The sequence below is a fragment of the Falco punctatus genome (assembly GCF_963210335.1).
Source record: "Falco punctatus genome assembly, chromosome: 3".
NCBI classification, from domain to species: Eukaryota; Metazoa; Chordata; class Aves; order Falconiformes; family Falconidae; genus Falco; species Falco punctatus.
This window is the reverse complement of record NC_137582.1, coordinates 13,488,012-13,515,997: the sequence shown is the minus strand read 5'-3', so window position 1 is coordinate 13,515,997 and position 27,986 is coordinate 13,488,012. Positions and strand designations below refer to the sequence as shown.

Below are 27,986 nucleotides of genomic sequence, written 5' to 3'. Positions count from 1 at the left end.
GGGGCGGGACAGGCTTTGCGCGTGACGGCATTTTGCAGCAAGCAGCTGTTGCGTGCCAGAGCTTGGCAGGTAATGAGGTGGGGGGTGTGTCCCTTCCCACAACGCTCCCTTCTCATGTCCTCCTCTTGAGGATGTGTCCGTCTGTCCCTGGCGTCAGCTTTGAAGTGAGAGCAGGTATCTGGGAGGATTTGCATGGAAGGTGCGTGTCAGGGCATTTGGCAGACGTGGCCAAAGCATAGGAGAGGTGGGGTGTTGTCAGTGAGGTCATCCCGTGGCACTCGTGTGGTGTGGTTTGCGGGTGCGTTGCGAAGAGGGGCCCCCACTTGTTCATGGGCCTGGAAGGCTGTTGTGGGCTTTGGAGGTGTGCCGGGCATGAGTGTCGGCCCCTTCCATGGCATTTGGTCCCTGCCTGCCTTGCTGCCAGCTTGCGAAGCCTGACTGTAGGCCTGGCCTTTCCCACTGAGCGTGCTCTGTGTGTGCCTTGTTGCCCGCCTTGCTTGAAAGGTTGTAGCTGGGAGAAAGGGGCCTGCGTGTCTGGGCTTGTGCCCCCTGGGATCCGTCCCTGGGGGTGTCAGTGCGGGCAGGCAGAGGAGGGCAGGCCATTTTCCTGGCAGCCCTGGCTGAGAGCTCGCCGGTCCTGTGACGAGAGGTGCCCTGCCTGGCTCCGCCAGTGCTTGTGTTGGCCCCTCCATCGTGGAGCCCTTAGGTGGGGCTTGGGCTGTGGTGTGACGCATCCAAAGGAGAGCAGCGAATGCGGTGAAGGATCGAGAGAAGAAGCCTTAGAAGTAGCGGTTGAGGGAAGCGGGGCTACTGCGTTTTCAGAAGGCGGCGGCTGAGGGGAGGCCCTATCGGTGTCTCCAAGTACCTGAGAGGAGGTTGTGACGAGGAGGTTGTCAGTCTCTCATCCCTAGCAACAAGTGCTAGGGCAAGAGGAAAGGGCCTCATGTTGCGCCAGGCAAAGTTTAGTTTGGCTATGATGAGAAATCTCTTCACCGAGAGGGTTATCAAGCACTGGAAGAGGCTGCCCAGGGCAGTGGTTGAGTCACCATTGTGGGAGGTGTTTAAAAGACACGTAGGCGTGGCGCTTAGGGACATGGATTAGTGGTGGCCTTGGCAGTATTAGGTTAACGGTTGGACTCGATAACGTTAAGGGTCTTTTGCAACGGAAGTGACTCTTATGATTGTGTATGAGGCAGCGTGCGAGGGCAGGTGAGTTTCTGGAGAGCCCGTATGTGTGCTGAAAGGCGGAGCAGGGCTGGGAGCGGCAGGCAGGGGAGGCTGGCAGTCCTGGGCCTTTGTTGGGGTCTGTGCTTGGGGCGAGTGTCGAGGGGTGAGGCCAGTTCTCTGCGCAGAGCTTGACAGGGTGAAAGGGAATTTGGCGATTGCCGAGGGGAGCTGGGTTTGAGCATGCGGCACGGGGCTGCAGAGCCGAGGCTGTGGTGGTGGTGGTGGTGCGTGCGGAAGGGTTGATGAGTGGCAAGGCCTGCCCCCGCTGAGGCAAGGTGAGTGTTTTTCAGGCTGTTTGTCAGGTGATCTGTGGTTGTTGCTGAGGAAGATGAAGGGGGGTAGGCAGGAGCGATGTGGGAGTGGGTGTTTGTAAGTGCACGGGGCCTGTCGTGTTGCTCCCAGGAATGCCGAGGCATCTGGCATTGCGGAGGCCTCCTTGTGAAGGCCGCTGTCCATTTTCCTGGAAAGGTCATAGTGCCTGGGGGCAGCTCCTGAAGAGTGGAAGGGAGCTGGTACCCCTCGTGTCCCGCAGAAGATGGTGCGGGAGGCTCTGGGAAAGCAGAGGCCGGTGAGCCCGAGCCTGTTCCCGGGGCAGGTGATGGAAGCAATGCTGCTGGAAATCACTGCCAAGGCCAGGACGGACGGAAGGTGTTGGGGGGTGTTTGGCGTGGATTTTGGAAGGGCAAATCATGCTTGAGGGAGCTGCGTGTCTTCCGCGTTGAGGCGAGTGGGCGTTGGGCGAGGGGAGAGCAGTGGCTGTTGCTGAGGCGTACTTGAAGGAAGCCTTTGTCGCTGTCTCCTGGTACGTGCTCCTAGACGAGCTGAGAAAGTGCGGGTTGCGTAAGCGGCCGGTGCGGTGGCCTGCAAAGCAGCTGAAGGGCTGTGCCCAGAGGCTTGCGATCAGTGGTAGGACAAGAGGCCATGTTCAGAAGTGAAAGCATCTGGAATTGCCCGGGCAAAGGCGGCAGGGCTTTTCCAGTGTGAGGGTGGTCAAAGAGTGGAAGAGGTGGTGGCGGCTCCATTCTCGGAGGTACTGAAGACGCGAGTGGCTGTGGTCCCAGACAATCTGCTCTAGCTGGCCCTGCTTGAGCACTGGGGTGGAAGGACATGCTCTGCAGAGATTCCTGCCCATCTCTAAATGATTCTGTGATCCTTTTTTTTGCTGGGGAGGGTGCGGAAGAGAGTTAGTCAAGCGTGTGTTGGCACGGGGAGCCTCGGTCGGAGGTGTGTGCAGGGAGCGTTGTCGTATCGGAGGCTTTTTCTGAGCCAGTGCTGGGCTTGTGTCATGCTGTGTATGCCTGCAGGTGCGAGTGTGTGTTGTCGCTGGTGGCCTGTGTCCTCGGAGAGGCTGAGTGCCCTTTTCCCCCCAACCCCGCCGGCCTGTTGAGGCCTGGCCTTGTGCCGTTTTAGAGTGGAAGAGCCTTGGGAGAAGAAAGGAGATGGAGGCGTGTGGTGCTGGGATACAGGAGATTTTATTGAGGCAAAAGAGTGAAAAGGCAGGAGCACGCAGTGGAAGGGAAGCGTTCTGAGGTGCAAGTAGGGCGACCGTCAGCCCGGGTCCTTTGCTTGCAGAAGATTTTGCCAGAGCACCGAGGTCTTCCTTTGCTGCGGTGGGAGCAGCGCGGGGGAGGTGCCCCGGTGGTCTTTGGCTTGTGAGCAGGCGTTTGCAGCGGAGAGTAGCGGACGTATCAGTAGGGGCGATGCAAAGAAGACAGTGGGAGAAGAGGAGGAGGTAGGTGGGCCACGTATCGTGGCAGCCGGGGCTGGCCCCTTCCGTGCTGCTTTGCTTGGTGCCTTGAGAGGAGGAGGTGCGGGTGGCAGGTCCTCGTGGCAGCAGCAGGCGGGAGGTGCGTCCTCAGTCCATGCCGTGGCTTGCAGGGTGTGTGTGGTGTGGAGGGCCCTTAGCAGGGCAGGCAGGCTCTTCCGGCGCCATAGCAGCCCAGGCCTCCGAGGCCGTAACCGTAGCCAAAGCCGCCGGAGGAGATGGGCACTCCCTGGGAGCTGAGGATGTTGCCCACAGCAGCCGATGAGGAGGATCCGACGGCGGTGCTCTGGGGGAAGGAGGTGAGGATGGGTCCCGGCAGGGTGACCAGCACGGTGGAAGGCTGGATGACGACGCGGGAGTCCTCGCACTGCCTGACGCAGGGCTCGTTGCAGCTGTTAGCCAGCGGGGTGGGTCCGCAGGGGCTGCAGAAGTTGTTGCAGGCCATGTCTGCGGTGTGGAGTGTCCCTGTAAGAGAGGGTGTTGAGGAAGCGGAGAGTGGTGGAGGGCGCGAGGGGTGTCGTTACAGGAGGGCAAGGGAGTGTGGAGGCGCGGTGTGGGGCTGCGGGGAGCGTGGTGGTGTTGAGTCGTGGGGGCTGCTGAGTCTGGTGTCAGCGCGTGCTGGAAGAGACGGGGCGTGTGGGGCAGGAGAAGGAGGGGAAGGGGCTTCAGGCTCACCTTGTTGACTGCGGGGGAGAAGGCGTCAGGAGAAGCGTGTGATGGAGAGAGGCTCTGGGCCGTCTTTTATGCTGGTCTGAGGGGGCGGGACAGGCTTTGCGCGTGACGGCATTTTGCAGCAAGCAGCTGTTGCGTGCCAGAGCTTGGCAGGTAATGAGGTGGGGGGTGTGTCCCTTCCCACAACGCTCCCTTCTCATGTCCTCCTCTTGAGGATGTGTCCGTCTGTCCCTGGCGTCAGCTTTGAAGTGAGAGCAGGTATCTGGGAGGATTTGCATGGAAGGTGCGTGTCAGGGCATTTGGCAGACGTGGCCAAAGCATAGGAGAGGTGGGGTGTTGTCAGTGAGGTCATCCCGTGGCACTCGTGTGGTGTGGTTTGCGGGTGCGTTGCGAAGAGGGGCCCCCACTTGTTCATGGGCCTGGAAGGCTGTTGTGGGCTTTGGAGGTGTGCCGGGCATGAGTGTCGGCCCCTTCCATGGCATTTGGTCCCTGCCTGCCTTGCTGCCAGCTTGCGAAGCCTGACTGTAGGCCTGGCCTTTCCCACTGAGCGTGCTCTGTGTGTGCCTTGTTGCCCGCCTTGCTTGAAAGGTTGTAGCTGGGAGAAAGGGGCCTGCGTGTCTGGGCTTGTGCCCCCTGGGATCCGTCCCTGGGGGTGTCAGTGCGGGCAGGCAGAGGAGGGCAGGCCATTTTCCTGGCAGCCCTGGCTGAGAGCTCGCCGGTCCTGTGACGAGAGGTGCCCTGCCTGGCTCCGCCAGTGCTTGTGTTGGCCCCTCCATCGTGGAGCCCTTAGGTGGGGCTTGGGCTGTGGTGTGACGCATCCAAAGGAGAGCAGCGAATGCGGTGAAGGATCGAGAGAAGAAGCCTTAGAAGTAGCGGTTGAGGGAAGCGGGGCTACTGCGTTTTCAGAAGGCGGCGGCTGAGGGGAGGCCCTATCGGTGTCTCCAAGTACCTGAGAGGAGGTTGTGACGAGGAGGTTGTCAGTCTCTCATCCCTAGCAACAAGTGCTAGGGCAAGAGGAAAGGGCCTCATGTTGCGCCAGGCAAAGTTTAGTTTGGCTATGATGAGAAATCTCTTCACCGAGAGGGTTATCAAGCACTGGAAGAGGCTGCCCAGGGCAGTGGTTGAGTCACCATTGTGGGAGGTGTTTAAAAGACACGTAGGCGTGGCGCTTAGGGACATGGATTAGTGGTGGCCTTGGCAGTATTAGGTTAACGGTTGGACTCGATAACGTTAAGGGTCTTTTGCAACGGAAGTGACTCTTATGATTGTGTATGAGGCAGCGTGCGAGGGCAGGTGAGTTTCTGGAGAGCCCGTATGTGTGCTGAAAGGCGGAGCAGGGCTGGGAGCGGCAGGCAGGGGAGGCTGGCAGTCCTGGGCCTTTGTTGGGGTCTGTGCTTGGGGCGAGTGTCGAGGGGTGAGGCCAGTTCTCTGCGCAGAGCTTGACAGGGTGAAAGGGAATTTGGCGATTGCCGAGGGGAGCTGGGTTTGAGCATGCGGCACGGGGCTGCAGAGCCGAGGCTGTGGTGGTGGTGGTGGTGCGTGCGGAAGGGTTGATGAGTGGCAAGGCCTGCCCCCGCTGAGGCAAGGTGAGTGTTTTTCAGGCTGTTTGTCAGGTGATCTGTGGTTGTTGCTGAGGAAGATGAAGGGGGGTAGGCAGGAGCGATGTGGGAGTGGGTGTTTGTAAGTGCACGGGGCCTGTCGTGTTGCTCCCAGGAATGCCGAGGCATCTGGCATTGCGGAGGCCTCCTTGTGAAGGCCGCTGTCCATTTTCCTGGAAAGGTCATAGTGCCTGGGGGCAGCTCCTGAAGAGTGGAAGGGAGCTGGTACCCCTCGTGTCCCGCAGAAGATGGTGCGGGAGGCTCTGGGAAAGCAGAGGCCGGTGAGCCCGAGCCTGTTCCCGGGGCAGGTGATGGAAGCAATGCTGCTGGAAATCACTGCCAAGGCCAGGACGGACGGAAGGTGTTGGGGGGTGTTTGGCGTGGATTTTGGAAGGGCAAATCATGCTTGAGGGAGCTGCGTGTCTTCCGCGTTGAGGCGAGTGGGCGTTGGGCGAGGGGAGAGCAGTGGCTGTTGCTGAGGCGTACTTGAAGGAAGCCTTTGTCGCTGTCTCCTGGTACGTGCTCCTAGACGAGCTGAGAAAGTGCGGGTTGCGTAAGCGGCCGGTGCGGTGGCCTGCAAAGCAGCTGAAGGGCTGTGCCCAGAGGCTTGCGATCAGTGGTAGGACAAGAGGCCATGTTCAGAAGTGAAAGCATCTGGAATTGCCCGGGCAAAGGCGGCAGGGCTTTTCCAGTGTGAGGGTGGTCAAAGAGTGGAAGAGGTGGTGGCGGCTCCATTCTCGGAGGTACTGAAGACGCGAGTGGCTGTGGTCCCAGACAATCTGCTCTAGCTGGCCCTGCTTGAGCACTGGGGTGGAAGGACATGCTCTGCAGAGATTCCTGCCCATCTCTAAATGATTCTGTGATCCTTTTTTTTGCTGGGGAGGGTGCGGAAGAGAGTTAGTCAAGCGTGTGTTGGCACGGGGAGCCTCGGTCGGAGGTGTGTGCAGGGAGCGTTGTCGTATCGGAGGCTTTTTCTGAGCCAGTGCTGGGCTTGTGTCATGCTGTGTATGCCTGCAGGTGCGAGTGTGTGTTGTCGCTGGTGGCCTGTGTCCTCGGAGAGGCTGAGTGCCCTTTTCCCCCCAACCCCGCCGGCCTGTTGAGGCCTGGCCTTGTGCCGTTTTAGAGTGGAAGAGCCTTGGGAGAAGAAAGGAGATGGAGGCGTGTGGTGCTGGGGTACAGGAGATTTTATTGAGGCAAAAGAGTGAAAAGGCAGGAGCACGCAGTGGAAGGGAAGCGTTCTGAGGTGCAAGTAGGGCGACCGTCAGCCCGGGTCCTTTGCTTGCAGAAGATTTTGCCAGAGCACCGAGGTCTTCCTTTGCTGCGGTGGGAGCAGCGCGGGGGAGGTGCCCCGGTGGTCTTTGGCTTGTGAGCAGGCGTTTGCAGCGGAGAGTAGCGGACGTATCAGTAGGGGCGATGCAAAGAAGACAGTGGGAGAAGAGGAGGAGGTAGGTGGGCCACGTATCGTGGCAGCCGGGGCTGGCCCCTTCCGTGCTGCTTTGCTTGGTGCCTTGAGAGGAGGAGGTGCGGGTGGCAGGTCCTCGTGGCAGCAGCAGGCGGGAGGTGCGTCCTCAGTCCATGCCGTGGCTTGCAGGGTGTGTGTGGTGTGGAGGGCCCTTAGCAGGGCAGGCAGGCTCTTCCGGCGCCATAGCAGCCCAGGCCTCCGAGGCCGTAACCGTAGCCAAAGCCGCCGGAGGAGATGGGCACTCCCTGGGAGCTGAGGATGTTGCCCACAGCAGCCGATGAGGAGGATCCGACGGCGGTGCTCTGGGGGAAGGAGGTGAGGATGGGTCCCGGCAGGGTGACCAGCACGGTGGAAGGCTGGATGACGACGCGGGAGTCCTCGCACTGCCTGACGCAGGGCTCGTTGCAGCTGTTAGCCAGCGGGGTGGGTCCGCAGGGGCTGCAGAAGTTGTTGCAGGCCATGTCTGCGGTGTGGAGTGTCCCTGTAAGAGAGGGTGTTGAGGAAGCGGAGAGTGGTGGAGGGCGCGAGGGGTGTCGTTACAGGAGGGCAAGGGAGTGTGGAGGCGCGGTGTGGGGCTGCGGGGAGCGTGGTGGTGTTGAGTCGTGGGGGCTGCTGAGTCTGGTGTCAGCGCGTGCTGGAAGAGACGGGGCGTGTGGGGCAGGAGAAGGAGGGGAAGGGGCTTCAGGCTCACCTTGTTGACTGCGGGGGAGAAGGCGTCAGGAGAAGCGTGTGATGGAGAGAGGCTCTGGGCCGTCTTTTATGCTGGTCTGAGGGGGCGGGACAGGCTTTGCGCGTGACGGCATTTTGCAGCAAGCAGCTGTTGCGTGCCAGAGCTTGGCAGGTAATGAGGTGGGGGGTGTGTCCCTTCCCACAACGCTCCCTTCTCATGTCCTCCTCTTGAGGATGTGTCCGTCTGTCCCTGGCGTCAGCTTTGAAGTGAGAGCAGGTATCTGGGAGGATTTGCATGGAAGGTGCGTGTCAGGGCATTTGGCAGACGTGGCCAAAGCATAGGAGAGGTGGGGTGTTGTCAGTGAGGTCATCCCGTGGCACTCGTGTGGTGTGGTTTGCGGGTGCGTTGCGAAGAGGGGCCCCCACTTGTTCATGGGCCTGGAAGGCTGTTGTGGGCTTTGGAGGTGTGCCGGGCATGAGTGTCGGCCCCTTCCATGGCATTTGGTCCCTGCCTGCCTTGCTGCCAGCTTGCGAAGCCTGACTGTAGGCCTGGCCTTTCCCACTGAGCGTGCTCTGTGTGTGCCTTGTTGCCCGCCTTGCTTGAAAGGTTGTAGCTGGGAGAAAGGGGCCTGCGTGTCTGGGCTTGTGCCCCCTGGGATCCGTCCCTGGGGGTGTCAGTGCGGGCAGGCAGAGGAGGGCAGGCCATTTTCCTGGCAGCCCTGGCTGAGAGCTCGCCGGTCCTGTGACGAGAGGTGCCCTGCCTGGCTCCGCCAGTGCTTGTGTTGGCCCCTCCATCGTGGAGCCCTTAGGTGGGGCTTGGGCTGTGGTGTGACGCATCCAAAGGAGAGCAGCGAATGCGGTGAAGGATCGAGAGAAGAAGCCTTAGAAGTAGCGGTTGAGGGAAGCGGGGCTACTGCGTTTTCAGAAGGCGGCGGCTGAGGGGAGGCCCTATCGGTGTCTCCAAGTACCTGAGAGGAGGTTGTGACGAGGAGGTTGTCAGTCTCTCATCCCTAGCAACAAGTGCTAGGGCAAGAGGAAAGGGCCTCATGTTGCGCCAGGCAAAGTTTAGTTTGGCTATGATGAGAAATCTCTTCACCGAGAGGGTTATCAAGCACTGGAAGAGGCTGCCCAGGGCAGTGGTTGAGTCACCATTGTGGGAGGTGTTTAAAAGACACGTAGGCGTGGCGCTTAGGGACATGGATTAGTGGTGGCCTTGGCAGTATTAGGTTAACGGTTGGACTCGATAACGTTAAGGGTCTTTTGCAACGGAAGTGACTCTTATGATTGTGTATGAGGCAGCGTGCGAGGGCAGGTGAGTTTCTGGAGAGCCCGTATGTGTGCTGAAAGGCGGAGCAGGGCTGGGAGCGGCAGGCAGGGGAGGCTGGCAGTCCTGGGCCTTTGTTGGGGTCTGTGCTTGGGGCGAGTGTCGAGGGGTGAGGCCAGTTCTCTGCGCAGAGCTTGACAGGGTGAAAGGGAATTTGGCGATTGCCGAGGGGAGCTGGGTTTGAGCATGCGGCACGGGGCTGCAGAGCCGAGGCTGTGGTGGTGGTGGTGGTGCGTGCGGAAGGGTTGATGAGTGGCAAGGCCTGCCCCCGCTGAGGCAAGGTGAGTGTTTTTCAGGCTGTTTGTCAGGTGATCTGTGGTTGTTGCTGAGGAAGATGAAGGGGGGTAGGCAGGAGCGATGTGGGAGTGGGTGTTTGTAAGTGCACGGGGCCTGTCGTGTTGCTCCCAGGAATGCCGAGGCATCTGGCATTGCGGAGGCCTCCTTGTGAAGGCCGCTGTCCATTTTCCTGGAAAGGTCATAGTGCCTGGGGGCAGCTCCTGAAGAGTGGAAGGGAGCTGGTACCCCTCGTGTCCCGCAGAAGATGGTGCGGGAGGCTCTGGGAAAGCAGAGGCCGGTGAGCCCGAGCCTGTTCCCGGGGCAGGTGATGGAAGCAATGCTGCTGGAAATCACTGCCAAGGCCAGGACGGACGGAAGGTGTTGGGGGGTGTTTGGCGTGGATTTTGGAAGGGCAAATCATGCTTGAGGGAGCTGCGTGTCTTCCGCGTTGAGGCGAGTGGGCGTTGGGCGAGGGGAGAGCAGTGGCTGTTGCTGAGGCGTACTTGAAGGAAGCCTTTGTCGCTGTCTCCTGGTACGTGCTCCTAGACGAGCTGAGAAAGTGCGGGTTGCGTAAGCGGCCGGTGCGGTGGCCTGCAAAGCAGCTGAAGGGCTGTGCCCAGAGGCTTGCGATCAGTGGTAGGACAAGAGGCCATGTTCAGAAGTGAAAGCATCTGGAATTGCCCGGGCAAAGGCGGCAGGGCTTTTCCAGTGTGAGGGTGGTCAAAGAGTGGAAGAGGTGGTGGCGGCTCCATTCTCGGAGGTACTGAAGACGCGAGTGGCTGTGGTCCCAGACAATCTGCTCTAGCTGGCCCTGCTTGAGCACTGGGGTGGAAGGACATGCTCTGCAGAGATTCCTGCCCATCTCTAAATGATTCTGTGATCCTTTTTTTTGCTGGGGAGGGTGCGGAAGAGAGTTAGTCAAGCGTGTGTTGGCACGGGGAGCCTCGGTCGGAGGTGTGTGCAGGGAGCGTTGTCGTATCGGAGGCTTTTTCTGAGCCAGTGCTGGGCTTGTGTCATGCTGTGTATGCCTGCAGGTGCGAGTGTGTGTTGTCGCTGGTGGCCTGTGTCCTCGGAGAGGCTGAGTGCCCTTTTCCCCCCAACCCCGCCGGCCTGTTGAGGCCTGGCCTTGTGCCGTTTTAGAGTGGAAGAGCCTTGGGAGAAGAAAGGAGATGGAGGCGTGTGGTGCTGGGGTACAGGAGATTTTATTGAGGCAAAAGAGTGAAAAGGCAGGAGCACGCAGTGGAAGGGAAGCGTTCTGAGGTGCAAGTAGGGCGACCGTCAGCCCGGGTCCTTTGCTTGCAGAAGATTTTGCCAGAGCACCGAGGTCTTCCTTTGCTGCGGTGGGAGCAGCGCGGGGGAGGTGCCCCGGTGGTCTTTGGCTTGTGAGCAGGCGTTTGCAGCGGAGAGTAGCGGACGTATCAGTAGGGGCGATGCAAAGAAGACAGTGGGAGAAGAGGAGGAGGTAGGTGGGCCACGTATCGTGGCAGCCGGGGCTGGCCCCTTCCGTGCTGCTTTGCTTGGTGCCTTGAGAGGAGGAGGTGCGGGTGGCAGGTCCTCGTGGCAGCAGCAGGCGGGAGGTGCGTCCTCAGTCCATGCCGTGGCTTGCAGGGTGTGTGTGGTGTGGAGGGCCCTTAGCAGGGCAGGCAGGCTCTTCCGGCGCCATAGCAGCCCAGGCCTCCGAGGCCGTAACCGTAGCCAAAGCCGCCGGAGGAGATGGGCACTCCCTGGGAGCTGAGGATGTTGCCCACAGCAGCCGATGAGGAGGATCCGACGGCGGTGCTATGGGGGAAGGAGGTAAGGATGGGTCCCGGCAGGGTGACCAGCACGGTGGAAGGCTGGATGACGACGCGGGAGTCCTCGCACTGCCTGACGCAGGGCTCGTTGCAGCTGTTAGCCAGCGGGGTGGGTCCGCAGGGGCTGCAGAAGTTGTTGCAGGCCATGTCTGCGGTGTGGAGTGTCCCTGTAAGAGAGAGTGTTGAGGAAGCGGAGAGTGGTGGGGGGCGCGAGGGGTGTCGTTACAGGAGGGCAAGGGAGTGTGGAGGCGCGGTGTGGGGCTGCGGGGAGCGTGGTGGTGTTGAGTCGTGGGGGCTGCTGAGTCTGGTGTCAGCGCGTGCTGGAAGAGACGGGGCGTGTGGGGCAGGAGAAGGAGGGGAAGGGGCTTCAGGCTCACCTTGTTGACTGCGGGGGAGAAGGCGTCAGGAGAAGCGTGTGATGGAGAGAGGCTCTGGGCCGTCTTTTATGCTGGTCTGAGGGGGCGGGACAGGCTTTGCGCGTGACGGCATTTTGCAGCAAGCAGCTGTTGCGTGCCAGAGCTTGGCAGGTAATGAGGTGGGGGGTGTGTCCCTTCCCACAACGCTCCCTTCTCATGTCCTCCTCTTGAGGATGTGTCCGTCTGTCCCTGGCGTCAGCTTTGAAGTGAGAGCAGGTATCTGGGAGGATTTGCATGGAAGGTGCGTGTCAGGGCATTTGGCAGACGTGGCCAAAGCATAGGAGAGGTGGGGTGTTGTCAGTGAGGTCATCCCGTGGCACTCGTGTGGTGTGGTTTGCGGGTGCGTTGCGAAGAGGGGCCCCCACTTGTTCATGGGCCTGGAAGGCTGTTGTGGGCTTTGGAGGTGTGCCGGGCATGAGTGTCGGCCCCTTCCATGGCATTTGGTCCCTGCCTGCCTTGCTGCCAGCTTGCGAAGCCTGACTGTAGGCCTGGCCTTTCCCACTGAGCGTGCTCTGTGTGTGCCTTGTTGCCCGCCTTGCTTGAAAGGTTGTAGCTGGGAGAAAGGGGCCTGCGTGTCTGGGCTTGTGCCCCCTGGGATCCGTCCCTGGGGGTGTCAGTGCGGGCAGGCAGAGGAGGGCAGGCCATTTTCCTGGCAGCCCTGGCTGAGAGCTCGCCGGTCCTGTGACGAGAGGTGCCCTGCCTGGCTCCGCCAGTGCTTGTGTTGGCCCCTCCATCGTGGAGCCCTTAGGTGGGGCTTGGGCTGTGGTGTGACGCATCCAAAGGAGAGCAGCGAATGCGGTGAAGGATCGAGAGAAGAAGCCTTAGAAGTAGCGGTTGAGGGAAGCGGGGCTACTGCGTTTTCAGAAGGCGGCGGCTGAGGGGAGGCCCTATCGGTGTCTCCAAGTACCTGAGAGGAGGTTGTGACGAGGAGGTTGTCAGTCTCTCATCCCTAGCAACAAGTGCTAGGGCAAGAGGAAAGGGCCTCATGTTGCGCCAGGCAAAGTTTAGTTTGGCTATGATGAGAAATCTCTTCACCGAGAGGGTTATCAAGCACTGGAAGAGGCTGCCCAGGGCAGTGGTTGAGTCACCATTGTGGGAGGTGTTTAAAAGACACGTAGGCGTGGCGCTTAGGGACATGGATTAGTGGTGGCCTTGGCAGTATTAGGTTAACGGTTGGACTCGATAACGTTAAGGGTCTTTTGCAACGGAAGTGACTCTTATGATTGTGTATGAGGCAGCGTGCGAGGGCAGGTGAGTTTCTGGAGAGCCCGTATGTGTGCTGAAAGGCGGAGCAGGGCTGGGAGCGGCAGGCAGGGGAGGCTGGCAGTCCTGGGCCTTTGTTGGGGTCTGTGCTTGGGGCGAGTGTCGAGGGGTGAGGCCAGTTCTCTGCGCAGAGCTTGACAGGGTGAAAGGGAATTTGGCGATTGCCGAGGGGAGCTGGGTTTGAGCATGCGGCACGGGGCTGCAGAGCCGAGGCTGTGGTGGTGGTGGTGGTGCGTGCGGAAGGGTTGATGAGTGGCAAGGCCTGCCCCCGCTGAGGCAAGGTGAGTGTTTTTCAGGCTGTTTGTCAGGTGATCTGTGGTTGTTGCTGAGGAAGATGAAGGGGGGTAGGCAGGAGCGATGTGGGAGTGGGTGTTTGTAAGTGCACGGGGCCTGTCGTGTTGCTCCCAGGAATGCCGAGGCATCTGGCATTGCGGAGGCCTCCTTGTGAAGGCCGCTGTCCATTTTCCTGGAAAGGTCATAGTGCCTGGGGGCAGCTCCTGAAGAGTGGAAGGGAGCTGGTACCCCTCGTGTCCCGCAGAAGATGGTGCGGGAGGCTCTGGGAAAGCAGAGGCCGGTGAGCCCGAGCCTGTTCCCGGGGCAGGTGATGGAAGCAATGCTGCTGGAAATCACTGCCAAGGCCAGGACGGACGGAAGGTGTTGGGGGGTGTTTGGCGTGGATTTTGGAAGGGCAAATCATGCTTGAGGGAGCTGCGTGTCTTCCGCGTTGAGGCGAGTGGGCGTTGGGCGAGGGGAGAGCAGTGGCTGTTGCTGAGGCGTACTTGAAGGAAGCCTTTGTCGCTGTCTCCTGGTACGTGCTCCTAGACGAGCTGAGAAAGTGCGGGTTGCGTAAGCGGCCGGTGCGGTGGCCTGCAAAGCAGCTGAAGGGCTGTGCCCAGAGGCTTGCGATCAGTGGTAGGACAAGAGGCCATGTTCAGAAGTGAAAGCATCTGGAATTGCCCGGGCAAAGGCGGCAGGGCTTTTCCAGTGTGAGGGTGGTCAAAGAGTGGAAGAGGTGGTGGCGGCTCCATTCTCGGAGGTACTGAAGACGCGAGTGGCTGTGGTCCCAGACAATCTGCTCTAGCTGGCCCTGCTTGAGCACTGGGGTGGAAGGACATGCTCTGCAGAGATTCCTGCCCATCTCTAAATGATTCTGTGATCCTTTTTTTTGCTGGGGAGGGTGCGGAAGAGAGTTAGTCAAGCGTATGTTGGCACGGGGAGCCTCGGTCGGAGGTGTGCGCAGGGAGCGTTGTCGTATCGGAGGCTTTTTCTGAGCCAGTGCTGGGCTTGTGTCATGCTGTGTATGCCTGCAGGTGCGAGTGTGTGTTGTCGCTGGTGGCCTGTGTCCTCGGAGAGGCTGAGTGCCCTTTTCCCCCCAACCCCGCCGGCCTGTTGAGGCCTGGCCTTGTGCCGTTTTAGAGTGGAAGAGCCTTGGGAGAAGAAAGGAGATGGAGGCGTGTGGTGCTGGGATACAGGAGATTTTATTGAGGCAAAAGAGTGAAAAGGCAGGAGCACGCAGTGGAAGGGAAGCGTTCTGAGGTGCAAGTAGGGCGACCGTCAGCCCGGGTCCTTTGCTTGCAGAAGATTTTGCCAGAGCACCGAGATCTTCCTTTGCTGCGGTGGGAGCAGCGCGGGGGAGGTGCCCCGGTGGTCTTTGGCTTGTGAGCAGGCGTTTGCAGCGGAGAGTAGCGGACGTATCAGTAGGGGCGATGCAAAGAAGACAGTGGGAGAAGAGGAGGAGGTAGGTGGGCCACGTATCGTGGCAGCCGGGGCTGGCCCCTTCCGTGCTGCTTTGCTTGGTGCCTTGAGAGGAGAAGGTGCGGGTGGCAGGTCCTCGTGGCAGCAGCAGGCGGGAGGTGCGTCCTCAGTCCATGCCGTGGCTTGCAGGGTGTGTGTGGTGTGGAGGGCCCTTAGCAGGGCAGGCAGGCTCTTCCGGCGCCATAGCAGCCCAGGCCTCCGAGGCCGTAACCGTAGCCAAAGCCGCCGGAGGAGATGGGCACTCCCTGGGAGCTGAGGATGTTGCCCACAGCAGCCGATGAGGAGGATCCGACGGCGGTGCTCTGGGGGAAGGAGGTGAGGATGGGTCCCGGCAGGGTGACCAGCACGGTGGAAGGCTGGATGACGACGCGGGAGTCCTCGCACTGCCTGACGCAGGGCTCGTTGCAGCTGTTAGCCAGCGGGGTGGGTCCGCAGGGGCTGCAGAAGTTGTTGCAGGCCATGTCTGCGGTGTGGAGTGTCCCTGTAAGAGAGGGTGTTGAGGAAGCGGAGAGTGGTGGGGGGCGCGAGGGGTGTCGTTACAGGAGGGCAAGGGAGTGTGGAGGCGCGGTGTGGGGCTGCGGGGAGCGTGGTGGTGTTGAGTCGTGGGGGCTGCTGAGTCTGGTGTCAGCGCGTGCTGGAAGAGACGGGGCGTGTGGGGCAGGAGAAGGAGGGGAAGGGGCTTCAGGCTCACCTTGTTGACTGCGGGGGAGAAGGCGTCAGGAGAAGCGTGTGATGGAGAGAGGCTCTGGGCCGTCTTTTATGCTGGTCTGAGGGGGCGGGACAGGCTTTGCGCGTGACGGCATTTTGCAGCAAGCAGCTGTTGCGTGCCAGAGCTTGGCAGGTAATGAGGTGGGGGGTGTGTCCCTTCCCACAACGCTCCCTTCTCATGTCCTCCTCTTGAGGATGTGTCCGTCTGTCCCTGGCGTCAGCTTTGAAGTGAGAGCAGGTATCTGGGAGGATTTGCATGGAAGGTGCGTGTCAGGGCATTTGGCAGACGTGGCCAAAGCATAGGAGAGGTGGGGTGTTGTCAGTGAGGTCATCCCGTGGCACTCGTGTGGTGTGGTTTGCGGGTGCGTTGCGAAGAGGGGCCCCCACTTGTTCATGGGCCTGGAAGGCTGTTGTGGGCTTTGGAGGTGTGCCGGGCATGAGTGTCGGCCCCTTCCATGGCATTTGGTCCCTGCCTGCCTTGCTGCCAGCTTGCGAAGCCTGACTGTAGGCCTGGCCTTTCCCACTGAGCGTGCTCTGTGTGTGCCTTGTTGCCCGCCTTGCTTGAAAGGTTGTAGCTGGGAGAAAGGGGCCTGCGTGTCTGGGCTTGTGCCCCCTGGGATCCGTCCCTGGGGGTGTCAGTGCGGGCAGGCAGAGGAGGGCAGGCCATTTTCCTGGCAGCCCTGGCTGAGAGCTCGCCGGTCCTGTGACGAGAGGTGCCCTGCCTGGCTCCGCCAGTGCTTGTGTTGGCCCCTCCATCGTGGAGCCCTTAGGTGGGGCTTGGGCTGTGGTGTGACGCATCCAAAGGAGAGCAGCGAATGCGGTGAAGGATCGAGAGAAGAAGCCTTAGAAGTAGCGGTTGAGGGAAGCGGGGCTACTGCGTTTTCAGAAGGCGGCGGCTGAGGGGAGGCCCTATCGGTGTCTCCAAGTACCTGAGAGGAGGTTGTGACGAGGAGGTTGTCAGTCTCTCATCCCTAGCAACAAGTGCTAGGGCAAGAGGAAAGGGCCTCATGTTGCGCCAGGCAAAGTTTAGTTTGGCTATGATGAGAAATCTCTTCACCGAGAGGGTTATCAAGCACTGGAAGAGGCTGCCCAGGGCAGTGGTTGAGTCACCATTGTGGGAGGTGTTTAAAAGACACGTAGGCGTGGCGCTTAGGGACATGGATTAGTGGTGGCCTTGGCAGTATTAGGTTAACGGTTGGACTCGATAACGTTAAGGGTCTTTTGCAACGGAAGTGACTCTTATGATTGTGTATGAGGCAGCGTGTGAGGGCAGGTGAGTTTCTGGAGAGCCCGTATGTGTGCTGAAAGGCGGAGCAGGGCTGGGAGCGGCAGGCAGGGGAGGCTGGCAGTCCTGGGCCTTTGTTGGGGTCTGTGCTTGGGGCGAGTGTCGAGGGGTGAGGCCAGTTCTCTGCGCAGAGCTTGACAGGGTGAAAGGGAATTTGGCGATTGCCGAGGGGAGCTGGGTTTGAGCATGCGGCACGGGGCTGCAGAGCCGAGGCTGTGGTGGTGGTGGTGGTGCGTGCGGAAGGGTTGATGAGTGGCAAGGCCTGCCCCCGCTGAGGCAAGGTGAGTGTTTTTCAGGCTGTTTGTCAGGTGATCTGTGGTTGTTGCTGAGGAAGATGAAGGGGGGTAGGCAGGAGCGATGTGGGAGTGGGTGTTTGTAAGTGCACGGGGCCTGTCGTGTTGCTCCCAGGAATGCCGAGGCATCTGGCATTGCGGAGGCCTCCTTGTGAAGGCCGCTGTCCATTTTCCTGGAAAGGTCATAGTGCCTGGGGGCAGCTCCTGAAGAGTGGAAGGGAGCTGGTACCCCTCGTGTCCCGCAGAAGATGGTGCGGGAGGCTCTGGGAAAGCAGAGGCCGGTGAGCCCGAGCCTGTTCCCGGGGCAGGTGATGGAAGCAATGCTGCTGGAAATCACTGCCAAGGCCAGGACGGACGGAAGGTGTTGGGGGGTGTTTGGCGTGGATTTTGGAAGGGCAAATCATGCTTGAGGGAGCTGCGTGTCTTCCGCGTTGAGGCGAGTGGGCGTTGGGCGAGGGGAGAGCAGTGGCTGTTGCTGAGGCGTACTTGAAGGAAGCCTTTGTCGCTGTCTCCTGGTACGTGCTCCTAGACGAGCTGAGAAAGTGCGGGTTGCGTAAGCGGCCGGTGCGGTGGCCTGCAAAGCAGCTGAAGGGCTGTGCCCAGAGGCTTGCGATCAGTGGTAGGACAAGAGGCCATGTTCAGAAGTGAAAGCATCTGGAATTGCCCGGGCAAAGGCGGCAGGGCTTTTCCAGTGTGAGGGTGGTCAAAGAGTGGAAGAGGTGGTGGCGGCTCCATTCTCGGAGGTACTGAAGACGCGAGTGGCTGTGGTCCCAGACAATCTGCTCTAGCTGGCCCTGCTTGAGCACTGGGGTGGAAGGACATGCTCTGCAGAGATTCCTGCCCATCTCTAAATGATTCTGTGATCCTTTTTTTTGCTGGGGAGGGTGCGGAAGAGAGTTAGTCAAGCGTGTGTTGGCACGGGGAGCCTCGGTCGGAGGTGTGCGCAGGGAGCGTTGTCGTATCGGAGGCTTTTTCTGAGCCAGTGCTGGGCTTGTGTCATGCTGTGTATGCCTGCAGGTGCGAGTGTGTGTTGTCGCTGGTGGCCTGTGTCCTCGGAGAGGCTGAGTGCCCTTTTCCCCCCAACCCCGCCGGCCTGTTGAGGCCTGGCCTTGTGCCGTTTTAGAGTGGAAGAGCCTTGGGAGAAGAAAGGAGATGGAGGCGTGTGGTGCTGGGATACAGGAGATTTTATTGAGGCAAAAGAGTGAAAAGGCAGGAGCACACAGTGGAAGGGAAGCGTTCTGAGAGGCAAGTAGGGCGACCGTCAGCCCGGGTCCTTTGCTTGCAGAAGATTTTGCCAGAGCACCGAGATCTTCCTTTGCTGCGGTGGGAGCAGCGCGGGGGAGGTGCCCCGGTGGTCTTTGGCTTGTGAGCAGGCGTTTGCAGCGGAGAGTAGCGGACGTATCAGTAGGGGCGATGCAAAGAAGACAGTGGGAGAAGAGGAGGAGGTAGGTGGGCCACGTATCGTGGCAGCCGGGGCTGGCCCTTTCCGTGCTGCTTTGCTTGGTGCCTTGAGAGGAGGAGGTGCGGGTGGCAGGTCCTCGTGGCAGCAGCAGGCGGGAGGTGCGTCCTCAGTCCATGCCGTGGCTTGCAGGGTGTGTGTGGTGTGGAGGGCCCTTAGCAGGGCAGGCAGGCTCTTCCGGCGCCATAGCAGCCCAGGCCTCCGAGGCCGTAACCGTAGCCAAAGCCGCCGGAGGAGATGGGCACTCCCTGGGAGCTGAGGATGTTGCCCACAGCAGCCGATGAGGAGGATCCGACGGCGGTGCTCTGGGGGAAGGAGGTGAGGATGGGTCCCGGCAGGGTGACCAGCACGGTGGAAGGCTGGATGACGACGCGGGAGTCCTCGCACTGCCTGACGCAGGGCTCGTTGCAGCTGTTAGCCAGCGGGGTGGGTCCGCAGGGGCTGCAGAAGTTGTTGCAGGCCATGTCTGCGGTGTGGAGTGTCCCTGTAAGAGAGGGTGTTGAGGAAGCGGAGAGTGGTGGGGGGCGCGAGGGGTGTCGTTACAGGAGGGCAAGGGAGTGTGGAGGCGCGGTGTGGGGCTGCGGGGAGCGTGGTGGTGTTGAGTCGTGGGGGCTGCTGAGTCTGGTGTCAGCGCGTGCTGGAAGAGACGGGGCGTGTGGGGCAGGAGAAGGAGGGGAAGGGGCTTCAGGCTCACCTTGTTGACTGCGGGGGAGAAGGCGTCAGGAGAAGCGTGTGATGGAGAGAGGCTCTGGGCCGTCTTTTATGCTGGTCTGAGGGGGCGGGACAGGCTTTGCGCGTGACGGCATTTTGCAGCAAGCAGCTGTTGCGTGCCAGAGCTTGGCAGGTAATGAGGTGGGGGGTGTGTCCCTTCCCACAACGCTCCCTTCTCATGTCCTCCTCTTGAGGATGTGTCCGTCTGTCCCTGGCGTCAGCTTTGAAGTGAGAGCAGGTATCTGGGAGGATTTGCATGGAAGGTGCGTGTCAGGGCATTTGGCAGACGTGGCCAAAGCATAGGAGAGGTGGGGTGTTGTCAGTGAGGTCATCCCGTGGCACTCGTGTGGTGTGGTTTGCGGGTGCGTTGCGAAGAGGGGCCCCCACTTGTTCATGGGCCTGGAAGGCTGTTGTGGGCTTTGGAGGTGTGCCGGGCATGAGTGTCGGCCCCTTCCATGGCATTTGATCCCTGCCTGCCTTGCTGCCAGCTTGCGAAGCCTGACTGTAGGCCTGGCCTTTCCCACTGAGCGTGCTCTGTGTGTGCCTTGTTGCCCGCCTTGCTTGAAAGGTTGTAGCTGGGAGAAAGGGGCCTGCGTGTCTGGGCTTGTGCCCCCTGGGATCCGTCCCTGGGGGTGTCAGTGCGGGCAGGCAGAGGAGGGCAGGCCATTTTCCTGGCAGCCCTGGCTGAGAGCTCGCCGGTCCTGTGACGAGAGGTGCCCTGCCTGGCTCCGCCAGTGCTTGTGTTGGCCCCTCCATCGTGGAGCCCTTAGGTGGGGCTTGGGCTGTGGTGTGACGCATCCAAAGGAGAGCAGCGAATGCGGTGAAGGATCGAGAGAAGAAGCCTTAGAAGTAGCGGTTGAGGGAAGCGGGGCTACTGCGTTTTCAGAAGGCGGCGGCTGAGGGGAGGCCCTATCGGTGTCTCCAAGTACCTGAGAGGAGGTTGTGACGAGGAGGTTGTCAGTCTCTCATCCCTAGCAACAAGTGCTAGGGCAAGAGGAAAGGGCCTCATGTTGCGCCAGGCAAAGTTTAGTTTGGCTATGATGAGAAATCTCTTCACCGAGAGGGTTATCAAGCACTGGAAGAGGCTGCCCAGGGCAGTGGTTGAGTCACCATTGTGGGAGGTGTTTAAAAGACACGTAGGCGTGGCGCTTAGGGACATGGATTAGTGGTGGCCTTGGCAGTATTAGGTTAACGGTTGGACTCGATAACGTTAAGGGTCTTTTGCAACGGAAGTGACTCTTATGATTGTGTATGAGGCAGCGTGCGAGGGCAGGTGAGTTTCTGGAGAGCCCGTATGTGTGCTGAAAGGCGGAGCAGGGCTGGGAGCGGCAGGCAGGGGAGGCTGGCAGTCCTGGGCCTTTGTTGGGGTCTGTGCTTGGGGCGAGTGTCGAGGGGTGAGGCCAGTTCTCTGCGCAGAGCTTGACAGGGTGAAAGGGAATTTGGCGATTGCCGAGGGGAGCTGGGTTTGAGCATGCGGCACGGGGCTGCAGAGCCGAGGCTGTGGTGGTGGTGGTGGTGCGTGCGGAAGGGTTGATGAGTGGCAAGGCCTGCCCCCGCTGAGGCAAGGTGAGTGTTTTTCAGGCTGTTTGTCAGGTGATCTGTGGTTGTTGCTGAGGAAGATGAAGGGGGGTAGGCAGGAGCGATGTGGGAGTGGGTGTTTGTAAGTGCATGGGGCCTGTCGTGTTGCTCCCAGGAATGCCGAGGCATCTGGCATTGCGGAGGCCTCCTTGTGAAGGCCGCTGTCCATTTTCCTGGAAAGGTCATAGTGCCTGGGGGCAGCTCCTGAAGAGTGGAAGGGAGCTGGTACCCCTCGTGTCCCGCAGAAGATGGTGCGGGAGGCTCTGGGAAAGCAGAGGCCGGTGAGCCCGAGCCTGTTCCCGGGGCAGGTGATGGAAGCAATGCTGCTGGAAATCACTGCCAAGGCCAGGACGGACGGAAGGTGTTGGGGGGTGTTTGGCGTGGATTTTGGAAGGGCAAATCATGCTTGAGGGAGCTGCGTGTCTTCCGCGTTGAGGCGAGTGGGCGTTGGGCGAGGGGAGAGCAGTGGCTGTTGCTGAGGCGTACTTGAAGGAAGCCTTTGTCGCTGTCTCCTGGTACGTGCTCCTAGACGAGCTGAGAAAGTGCGGGTTGCGTAAGCGGCCGGTGTGGTGGCCTGCAAAGCAGCTGAAGGGCTGTGCCCAGAGGCTTGCGATCAGTGGTAGGACAAGAGGCCATGTTCAGAAGTGAAAGCATCTGGAATTGCCCGGGCAAAGGCGGCAGGGCTTTTCCAGTGTGAGGGTGGTCAAAGAGTGGAAGAGGTGGTGGCGGCTCCATTCTCAGAGGTACTGAAGACGCGAGTGGCTGTGGTCCCAGACAATCTGCTCTAGCTGGCCCTGCTTGAGCACTGGGGTGGAAGGACATGCTCTGCAGAGATTCCTGCCCATCTCTAAATGATTCTGTGATCCTTTTTTGCTGGGGAGGGTGCGGAAGAGAGTTAGTCAAGCGTGTGTTGGCACGGGGAGCCTCGGTCGGAGGTGTGCGCAGGGAGCGTTGTCGTATCGGAGGCTTTTTCTGAGCCAGTGCTGGGCTTGTGTCATGCTGTGTATGCCTGCAGGTGCGAGTGTGTGTTGTCGCTGGTGGCCTGTGTCCTCGGAGAGGCTGAGTGCCCTTTTCCCCCCAACCCCGCCGGCCTGTTGAGGCCTGGCCTTGTGCCGTTTTAGAGTGGAAGAGCCTTGGGAGAAGAAAGGAGATGGAGGCGTGTGGTGCTGGGATACAGGAGATTTTATTGAGGCAAAAGAGTGAAAAGGCAGGAGCACGCAGTGGAAGGGAAGCGTTCTGAGGTGCAAGTAGGGCGACCGTCAGCCCGGGTCCTTTGCTTGCAGAAGATTTTGCCAGAGCACCGAGATCTTCCTTTGCTGCGGTGGGAGCAGCGCGGGGGAGGTGCCCCGGTGGTCTTTGGCTTGTGAGCAGGCGTTTGCAGCGGAGAGTAGCGGACGTATCAGTAGGGGCGATGCAAAGAAGACAGTGGGAGAAGAGGAGGAGGTAGGTGGGCCACGTATCGTGGCAGCCGGGGCTGGCCCCTTCCGTGCTGCTTTGCTTGGTGCCTTGAGAGGAGAAGGTGCGGGTGGCAGGTCCTCGTGGCAGCAGCAGGCGGGAGGTGCGTCCTCAGTCCATGCCGTGGCTTGCAGGGTGTGTGTGGTGTGGAGGGCCCTTAGCAGGGCAGGCAGGCTCTTCCGGCGCCATAGCAGCCCAGGCCTCCGAGGCCGTAACCGTAGCCAAAGCCGCCGGAGGAGATGGGCACTCCCTGGGAGCTGAGGATGTTGCCCACAGCAGCCGATGAGGAGGATCCGACGGCGGTGCTCTGGGGGAAGGAGGTGAGGATGGGTCCCGGCAGGGTGACCAGCACGGTGGAAGGCTGGATGACGACGCGGGAGTCCTCGCACTGCCTGACGCAGGGCTCGTTGCAGCTGTTAGCCAGCGGGGTGGGTCCGCAGGGGCTGCAGAAGTTGTTGCAGGCCATGTCTGCGGTGTGGAGTGTCCCTGTAAGAGAGGGTGTTGAGGAAGCGGAGAGTGGTGGGGGGCGCGAGGGGTGTCGTTACAGGAGGGCAAGGGAGTGTGGAGGCGCGGTGTGGGGCTGCGGGGAGCGTGGTGGTGTTGAGTCGTGGGGGCTGCTGAGTCTGGTGTCAGCGCGTGCTGGAAGAGACGGGGCGTGTGGGGCAGGAGAAGGAGGGGAAGGGGCTTCAGGCTCACCTTGTTGACTGCGGGGGAGAAGGCGTCAGGAGAAGCGTGTGATGGAGAGAGGCTCTGGGCCGTCTTTTATGCTGGTCTGAGGGGGCGGGACAGGCTTTGCGCGTGACGGCATTTTGCAGCAAGCAGCTGTTGCGTGCCAAAGCTTGGCAGGTAATGAGGTGGGGGGTGTGTCCCTTCCCACAACGCTCCCTTCTCATGTCCTCCTCTTGAGGATGTGTCCGTCTGTCCCTGGCGTCAGCTTTGAAGTGAGAGCAGGTATCTGGGAGGATTTGCATGGAAGGTGCGTGTCAGGGCATTTGGCAGACGTGGCCAAAGCATAGGAGAGGTGGGGTGTTGTCAGTGAGGTCATCCCGTGGCACTCGTGTGGTGTGGTTTGCGAGTGCGTTGCGAAGAGGGGCCCCCACTTGTTCATGGGCCTGGAAGGCTGTTGTGGGCTTTGGAGGTGTGCCGGGCATGAGTGTCGGCCCCTTCCATGGCATTTGATCCCTGCCTGCCTTGCTGCCAGCTTGCGAAGCCTGACTGTAGGCCTGGCCTTTCCCACTGAGCGTGCTCTGTGTGTGCCTTGTTGCCCGCCTTGCTTGAAAGGCTGTAGCTGGGAGAAAGGGGCCTGCGTGTCTGGGCTTGTGCCCCCTGGGATCCGTCCCTGGGGGTGTCAGTGCGGGCAGGCAGAGGAGGGCAGGCCATTTTCCTGGCAGCCCTGGCTGAGAGCTCGCCGGTCCTGTGACGAGAGGTGCCCTGCCTGGCTCTGCCAGTGCTTGTGTTGGCCCCTCCATCGTGGAGCCCTTAGGTGGGGCTTGGGCTGTGGTGTGACGCATCCAAAGGAGAGCAGCGAATGCGGTGAAGGATCGAGAGAAGAAGCCTTAGAAGTAGCGGTTGAGGGAAGCGGGGCTACTGCGTTTTCAGAAGGCGGCGGCTGAGGGGAGGCCCTATCGGTGTCTCCAAGTACCTGAGAGGAGGTTGTGACGAGGAGGTTGTCAGTCTCTCATCCCTAGCAACAAGTGCTAGGGCAAGAGGAAAGGGCCTCATGTTGCGCCAGGCAAAGTTTAGTTTGGCTATGATGAGAAATCTCTTCACCGAGAGGGTTATCAAGCACTGGAAGAGGCTGCCCAGGGCAGTGGTTGAGTCACCATTGTGGGAGGTGTTTAAAAGACACGTAGGCGTGGCGCTTAGGGACATGGATTAGTGGTGGCCTTGGCAGTATTAGGTTAACGGTTGGACTCGATAACGTTAAGGGTCTTTTGCAACGGAAGTGACTCTTATGATTGTGTATGAGGCAGCGTGCGAGGGCAGGTGAGTTTCTGGAGAGCCCGTATGTGTGCTGAAAGGCGGAGCAGGGCTGGGAGCGGCAGGCAGGGGAGGCTGGCAGTCCTGGGCCTTTGTTGGGGTCTGTGCTTGGGGCGAGTGTCGAGGGGTGAGGCCAGTTCTCTGCGCAGAGCTTGACAGGGTGAAAGGGAATTTGGCGATTGCCGAGGGGAGCTGGGTTTGAGCATGCGGCACGGGGCTGCAGAGCCGAGGCTGTGGTGGTGGTGGTGGTGCGTGCGGAAGGGTTGATGAGTGGCAAGGCCTGCCCCCGCTGAGGCAAGGTGAGTGTTTTTCAGGCTGTTTGTCAGGTGATCTGTGGTTGTTGCTGAGGAAGATGAAGGGGGGTAGGCAGGAGCGATGTGGGAGTGGGTGTTTGTAAGTGCACGGGGCCTGTCGTGTTGCTCCCAGGAATGCCGAGGCATCTGGCATTGCGGAGGCCTCCTTGTGAAGGCCGCTGTCCATTTTCCTGGAAAGGTCATAGTGCCTGGGGGCAGCTCCTGAAGAGTGGAAGGGAGCTGGTACCCCTCGTGTCCCGCAGAAGATGGTGCGGGAGGCTCTGGGAAAGCAGAGGCCGGTGAGCCCGAGCCTGTTCCCGGGGCAGGTGATGGAAGCAATGCTGCTGGAAATCACTGCCAAGGCCAGGACGGACGGAAGGTGTTGGGGGGTGTTTGGCGTGGATTTTGGAAGGGCAAATCATGCTTGAGGGAGCTGCGTGTCTTCCGCGTTGAGGCGAGTGGGCGTTGGGCGAGGGGAGAGCAGTGGCTGTTGCTGAGGCGTACTTGAAGGAAGCCTTTGTCGCTGTCTCCTGGTACGTGCTCCTAGACGAGCTGAGAAAGTGCGGGTTGCGTAAGCGGCCGGTGCGGTGGCCTGCAAAGCAGCTGAAGGGCTGTGCCCAGAGGCTTGCGATCAGTGGTAGGACAAGAGGCCATGTTCAGAAGTGAAAGCATCTGGAATTGCCCGGGCAAAGGCGGCAGGGCTTTTCCAGTGTGAGGGTGGTCAAAGAGTGGAAGAGGTGGTGGCGGCTCCATTCTCGGAGGTACTGAAGACGCGAGTGGCTGTGGTCCCAGACAATCTGCTCTAGCTGGCCCTGCTTGAGCACTGGGGTGGAAGGACATGCTCTGCAGAGATTCCTGCCCATCTCTAAATGATTCTGTGATCCTTTTTTGCTGGGGAGGGTGCGGAAGAGAGTTAGTCAAGCGTGTGTTGGCACGGGGAGCCTCGGTCGGAGGTGTGCGCAGGGAGCGTTGTCGTATCGGAGGCTTTTTCTGAGCCAGTGCTGGGCTTGTGTCATGCTGTGTATGCCTGCAGGTGCGAGTGTGTGTTGTCGCTGGTGGCCTGTGTCCTCGGAGAGGCTGAGTGCCCTTTTCCCCCCAACCCCGCCGGCCTGTTGAGGCCTGGCCTTGTGCCGTTTTAGAGTGGAAGAGCCTTGGGAGAAGAAAGGAGATGGAGGCGTGTGGTGCTGGGATACAGGAGATTTTATTGAGGCAAAAGAGTGAAAAGGCAGGAGCACGCAGTGGAAGGGAAGCGTTCTGAGGTGCAAGTAGGGCGACCGTCAGCCCGGGTCCTTTGCTTGCAGAAGATTTTGCCAGAGCACCGAGGTCTTCCTTTGCTGCGGTGGGAGCAGCGCGGGGGAGGTGCCCCGGTGGTCTTTGGCTTGTGAGCAGGCGTTTGCAGCGGAGAGTAGCGGACGTATCAGTAGGGGCGATGCAAAGAAGACAGTGGGAGAAGAGGAGGAGGTAGGTGGGCCACGTATCGTGGCAGCCGGGGCTGGCCCCTTCCGTGCTGCTTTGCTTGGTGCCTTGAGAGGAGGAGGTGCGGGTGGCAGGTCCTCGTGGCAGCAGCAGGCGGGAGGTGCGTCCTCAGTCCATGCCGTGGCTTGCAGGGTGTGTGTGGTGTGGAGGGCCCTTAGCAGGGCAGGCAGGCTCTTCCGGCGCCATAGCAGCCCAGGCCTCCGAGGCCGTAACCGTAGCCAAAGCCGCCGGAGGAGATGGGCACTCCCTGGGAGCTGAGGATGTTGCCCACAGCAGCCGATGAGGAGGATCCGACGGCGGTGCTCTGGGGGAAGGAGGTGAGGATGGGTCCCGGCAGGGTGACCAGCACGGTGGAAGGCTGGATGACGACGCGGGAGTCCTCGCACTGCCTGACGCAGGGCTCGTTGCAGCTGTTAGCCAGCGGGGTGGGTCCGCAGGGGCTGCAGAAGTTGTTGCAGGCCATGTCTGCGGTGTGGAGTGTCCCTGTAAGAGAGGGTGTTGAGGAAGCGGAGAGTGGTGGGGGGCGCGAGGGGTGTCGTTACAGGAGGGCAAGGGAGTGTGGAGGCGCGGTGTGGGGCTGCGGGGAGCGTGGTGGTGTTGAGTCGTGGGGGCTGCTGAGTCTGGTGTCAGCGCGTGCTGGAAGAGACGGGGCGTGTGGGGCAGGAGAAGGAGGGGAAGGGGCTTCAGGCTCACCTTGTTGACTGCGGGGGAGAAGGCGTCAGGAGAAGCGTGTGATGGAGAGAGGCTCTGGGCCGTCTTTTATGCTGGTCTGAGGGGGCGGGACAGGCTTTGCGCGTGACGGCATTTTGCAGCAAGCAGCTGTTGCGTGCCAGAGCTTGGCAGGTAATGAGGTGGGGGGTGTGTCCCTTCCCACAACGCTCCCTTCTCATGTCCTCCTCTTGAGGATGTGTCCGTCTGTCCCTGGCGTCAGCTTTGAAGTGAGAGCAGGTATCTGGGAGGATTTGCATGGAAGGTGCGTGTCAGGGCATTTGGCAGACGTGGCCAAAGCATAGGAGAGGTGGGGTGTTGTCAGTGAGGTCATCCCGTGGCACTCGTGTGGTGTGGTTTGCGGGTGCGTTGCGAAGAGGGGCCCCCACTTGTTCATGGGCCTGGAAGGCTGTTGTGGGCTTTGGAGGTGTGCCGGGCATGAGTGTCGGCCCCTTCCATGGCATTTGGTCCCTGCCTGCCTTGCTGCCAGCTTGCGAAGCCTGACTGTAGGCCTGGCCTTTCCCACTGAGCGTGCTCTGTGTGTGCCTTGTTGCCCGCCTTGCTTGAAAGGTTGTAGCTGGGAGAAAGGGGCCTGCGTGTCTGGGCTTGTGCCCCCTGGGATCCGTCCCTGGGGGTGTCAGTGCGGGCAGGCAGAGGAGGGCAGGCCATTTTCCTGGCAGCCCTGGCTGAGAGCTCGCCGGTCCTGTGACGAGAGGTGCCCTGCCTGGCTCCGCCAGTGCTTGTGTTGGCCCCTCCATCGTGGAGCCCTTAGGTGGGGCTTGGGCTGTGGTGTGACGCATCCAAAGGAGAGCAGCGAATGCGGTGAAGGATCGAGAGAAGAAGCCTTAGAAGTAGCGGTTGAGGGAAGCGGGGCTACTGCGTTTTCAGAAGGCGGCGGCTGAGGGGAGGCCCTATCGGTGTCTCCAAGTACCTGAGAGGAGGTTGTGACGAGGAGGTTGTCAGTCTCTCATCCCTAGCAACAAGTGCTAGGGCAAGAGGAAAGGGCCTCATGTTGCGCCAGGCAAAGTTTAGTTTGGCTATGATGAGAAATCTCTTCACCGAGAGGGTTATCAAGCACTGGAAGAGGCTGCCCAGGGCAGTGGTTGAGTCACCATTGTGGGAGGTGTTTAAAAGACACGTAGGCGTGGCGCTTAGGGACATGGATTAGTGGTGGCCTTGGCAGTATTAGGTTAACGGTTGGACTCGATAACGTTAAGGGTCTTTTGCAACGGAAGTGACTCTTATGATTGTGTATGAGGCAGCGTGCGAGGGCAGGTGAGTTTCTGGAGAGCCCGTATGTGTGCTGAAAGGCGGAGCAGGGCTGGGAGCGGCAGGCAGGGGAGGCTGGCAGTCCTGGGCCTTTGTTGGGGTCTGTGCTTGGGGCGAGTGTCGAGGGGTGAGGCCAGTTCTCTGCGCAGAGCTTGACAGGGTGAAAGGGAATTTGGCGATTGCCGAGGGGAGCTGGGTTTGAGCATGCGGCACGGGGCTGCAGAGCCGAGGCTGTGGTGGTGGTGGTGGTGCGTGCGGAAGGGTTGATGAGTGGCAAGGCCTGCCCCCGCTGAGGCAAGGTGAGTGTTTTTCAGGCTGTTTGTCAGGTGATCTGTGGTTGTTGCTGAGGAAGATGAAGGGGGGTAGGCAGGAGCGATGTGGGAGTGGGTGTTTGTAAGTGCACGGGGCCTGTCGTGTTGCTCCCAGGAATGCCGAGGCATCTGGCATTGCGGAGGCCTCCTTGTGAAGGCCGCTGTCCATTTTCCTGGAAAGGTCATAGTGCCTGGGGGCAGCTCCTGAAGAGTGGAAGGGAGCTGGTACCCCTCGTGTCC

At 60.5% G+C, this 27,986-nt stretch overlaps 7 protein-coding genes across 7 annotated transcripts; all 7 read right to left on the bottom strand.

Annotated features, from left to right (window-relative positions):
• Window positions 1-3,128: 3,128 nt before the first annotated feature.
• Window positions 3,129-3,437, bottom strand: LOC308059834 (feather keratin 1-like; the record flags this gene model as incomplete). Its single annotated transcript, XM_080377731.1, has 1 exon — window positions 3,129-3,437. One exon carries the CDS (start codon window positions 3,435-3,437, stop codon window positions 3,129-3,131), a length of 309 nt encoding a protein of 102 aa, XP_080233857.1.
• Window positions 3,438-6,876: 3,439 nt separating this feature from the next.
• On the bottom strand, window positions 6,877-7,185 carry LOC308060216 (feather keratin 1-like; the record flags this gene model as incomplete). The annotated part of the gene is made up of 1 exon (XM_080378684.1): window positions 6,877-7,185. The coding sequence occupies one exon, from the start codon at window positions 7,183-7,185 to the stop codon at window positions 6,877-6,879; it is 309 nt and encodes a 102-aa protein (XP_080234810.1).
• A 3,439-nt stretch (window positions 7,186-10,624) lies between these two features.
• On the bottom strand, window positions 10,625-10,933 carry LOC308060250 (feather keratin 1-like; the record flags this gene model as incomplete). Its single annotated transcript, XM_080378717.1, has 1 exon — window positions 10,625-10,933. The coding sequence occupies one exon, from the start codon at window positions 10,931-10,933 to the stop codon at window positions 10,625-10,627; it is 309 nt and encodes a 102-aa protein (XP_080234843.1).
• Window positions 10,934-14,372: 3,439 nt separating this feature from the next.
• LOC308060443 (feather keratin 1-like) lies at window positions 14,373-14,681 on the bottom strand (the record flags this gene model as incomplete). The annotated part of the gene is made up of 1 exon (XM_080379197.1): window positions 14,373-14,681. The coding sequence occupies one exon, from the start codon at window positions 14,679-14,681 to the stop codon at window positions 14,373-14,375; it is 309 nt and encodes a 102-aa protein (XP_080235323.1).
• Window positions 14,682-18,120: 3,439 nt separating this feature from the next.
• Window positions 18,121-18,429, bottom strand: LOC308060217 (feather keratin 1-like; the record flags this gene model as incomplete). Its single annotated transcript, XM_080378685.1, has 1 exon — window positions 18,121-18,429. The coding sequence occupies one exon, from the start codon at window positions 18,427-18,429 to the stop codon at window positions 18,121-18,123; it is 309 nt and encodes a 102-aa protein (XP_080234811.1).
• Window positions 18,430-21,866: 3,437 nt separating this feature from the next.
• On the bottom strand, window positions 21,867-22,175 carry LOC308060218 (feather keratin 1-like; the record flags this gene model as incomplete). Its single annotated transcript, XM_080378686.1, has 1 exon — window positions 21,867-22,175. The coding sequence occupies one exon, from the start codon at window positions 22,173-22,175 to the stop codon at window positions 21,867-21,869; it is 309 nt and encodes a 102-aa protein (XP_080234812.1).
• Window positions 22,176-25,612: 3,437 nt separating this feature from the next.
• LOC308060752 (feather keratin 1-like) lies at window positions 25,613-25,921 on the bottom strand (the record flags this gene model as incomplete). The annotated part of the gene is made up of 1 exon (XM_080379838.1): window positions 25,613-25,921. One exon carries the CDS (start codon window positions 25,919-25,921, stop codon window positions 25,613-25,615), a length of 309 nt encoding a protein of 102 aa, XP_080235964.1.
• Between the last annotated feature and the right edge of the window lie 2,065 nt (window positions 25,922-27,986).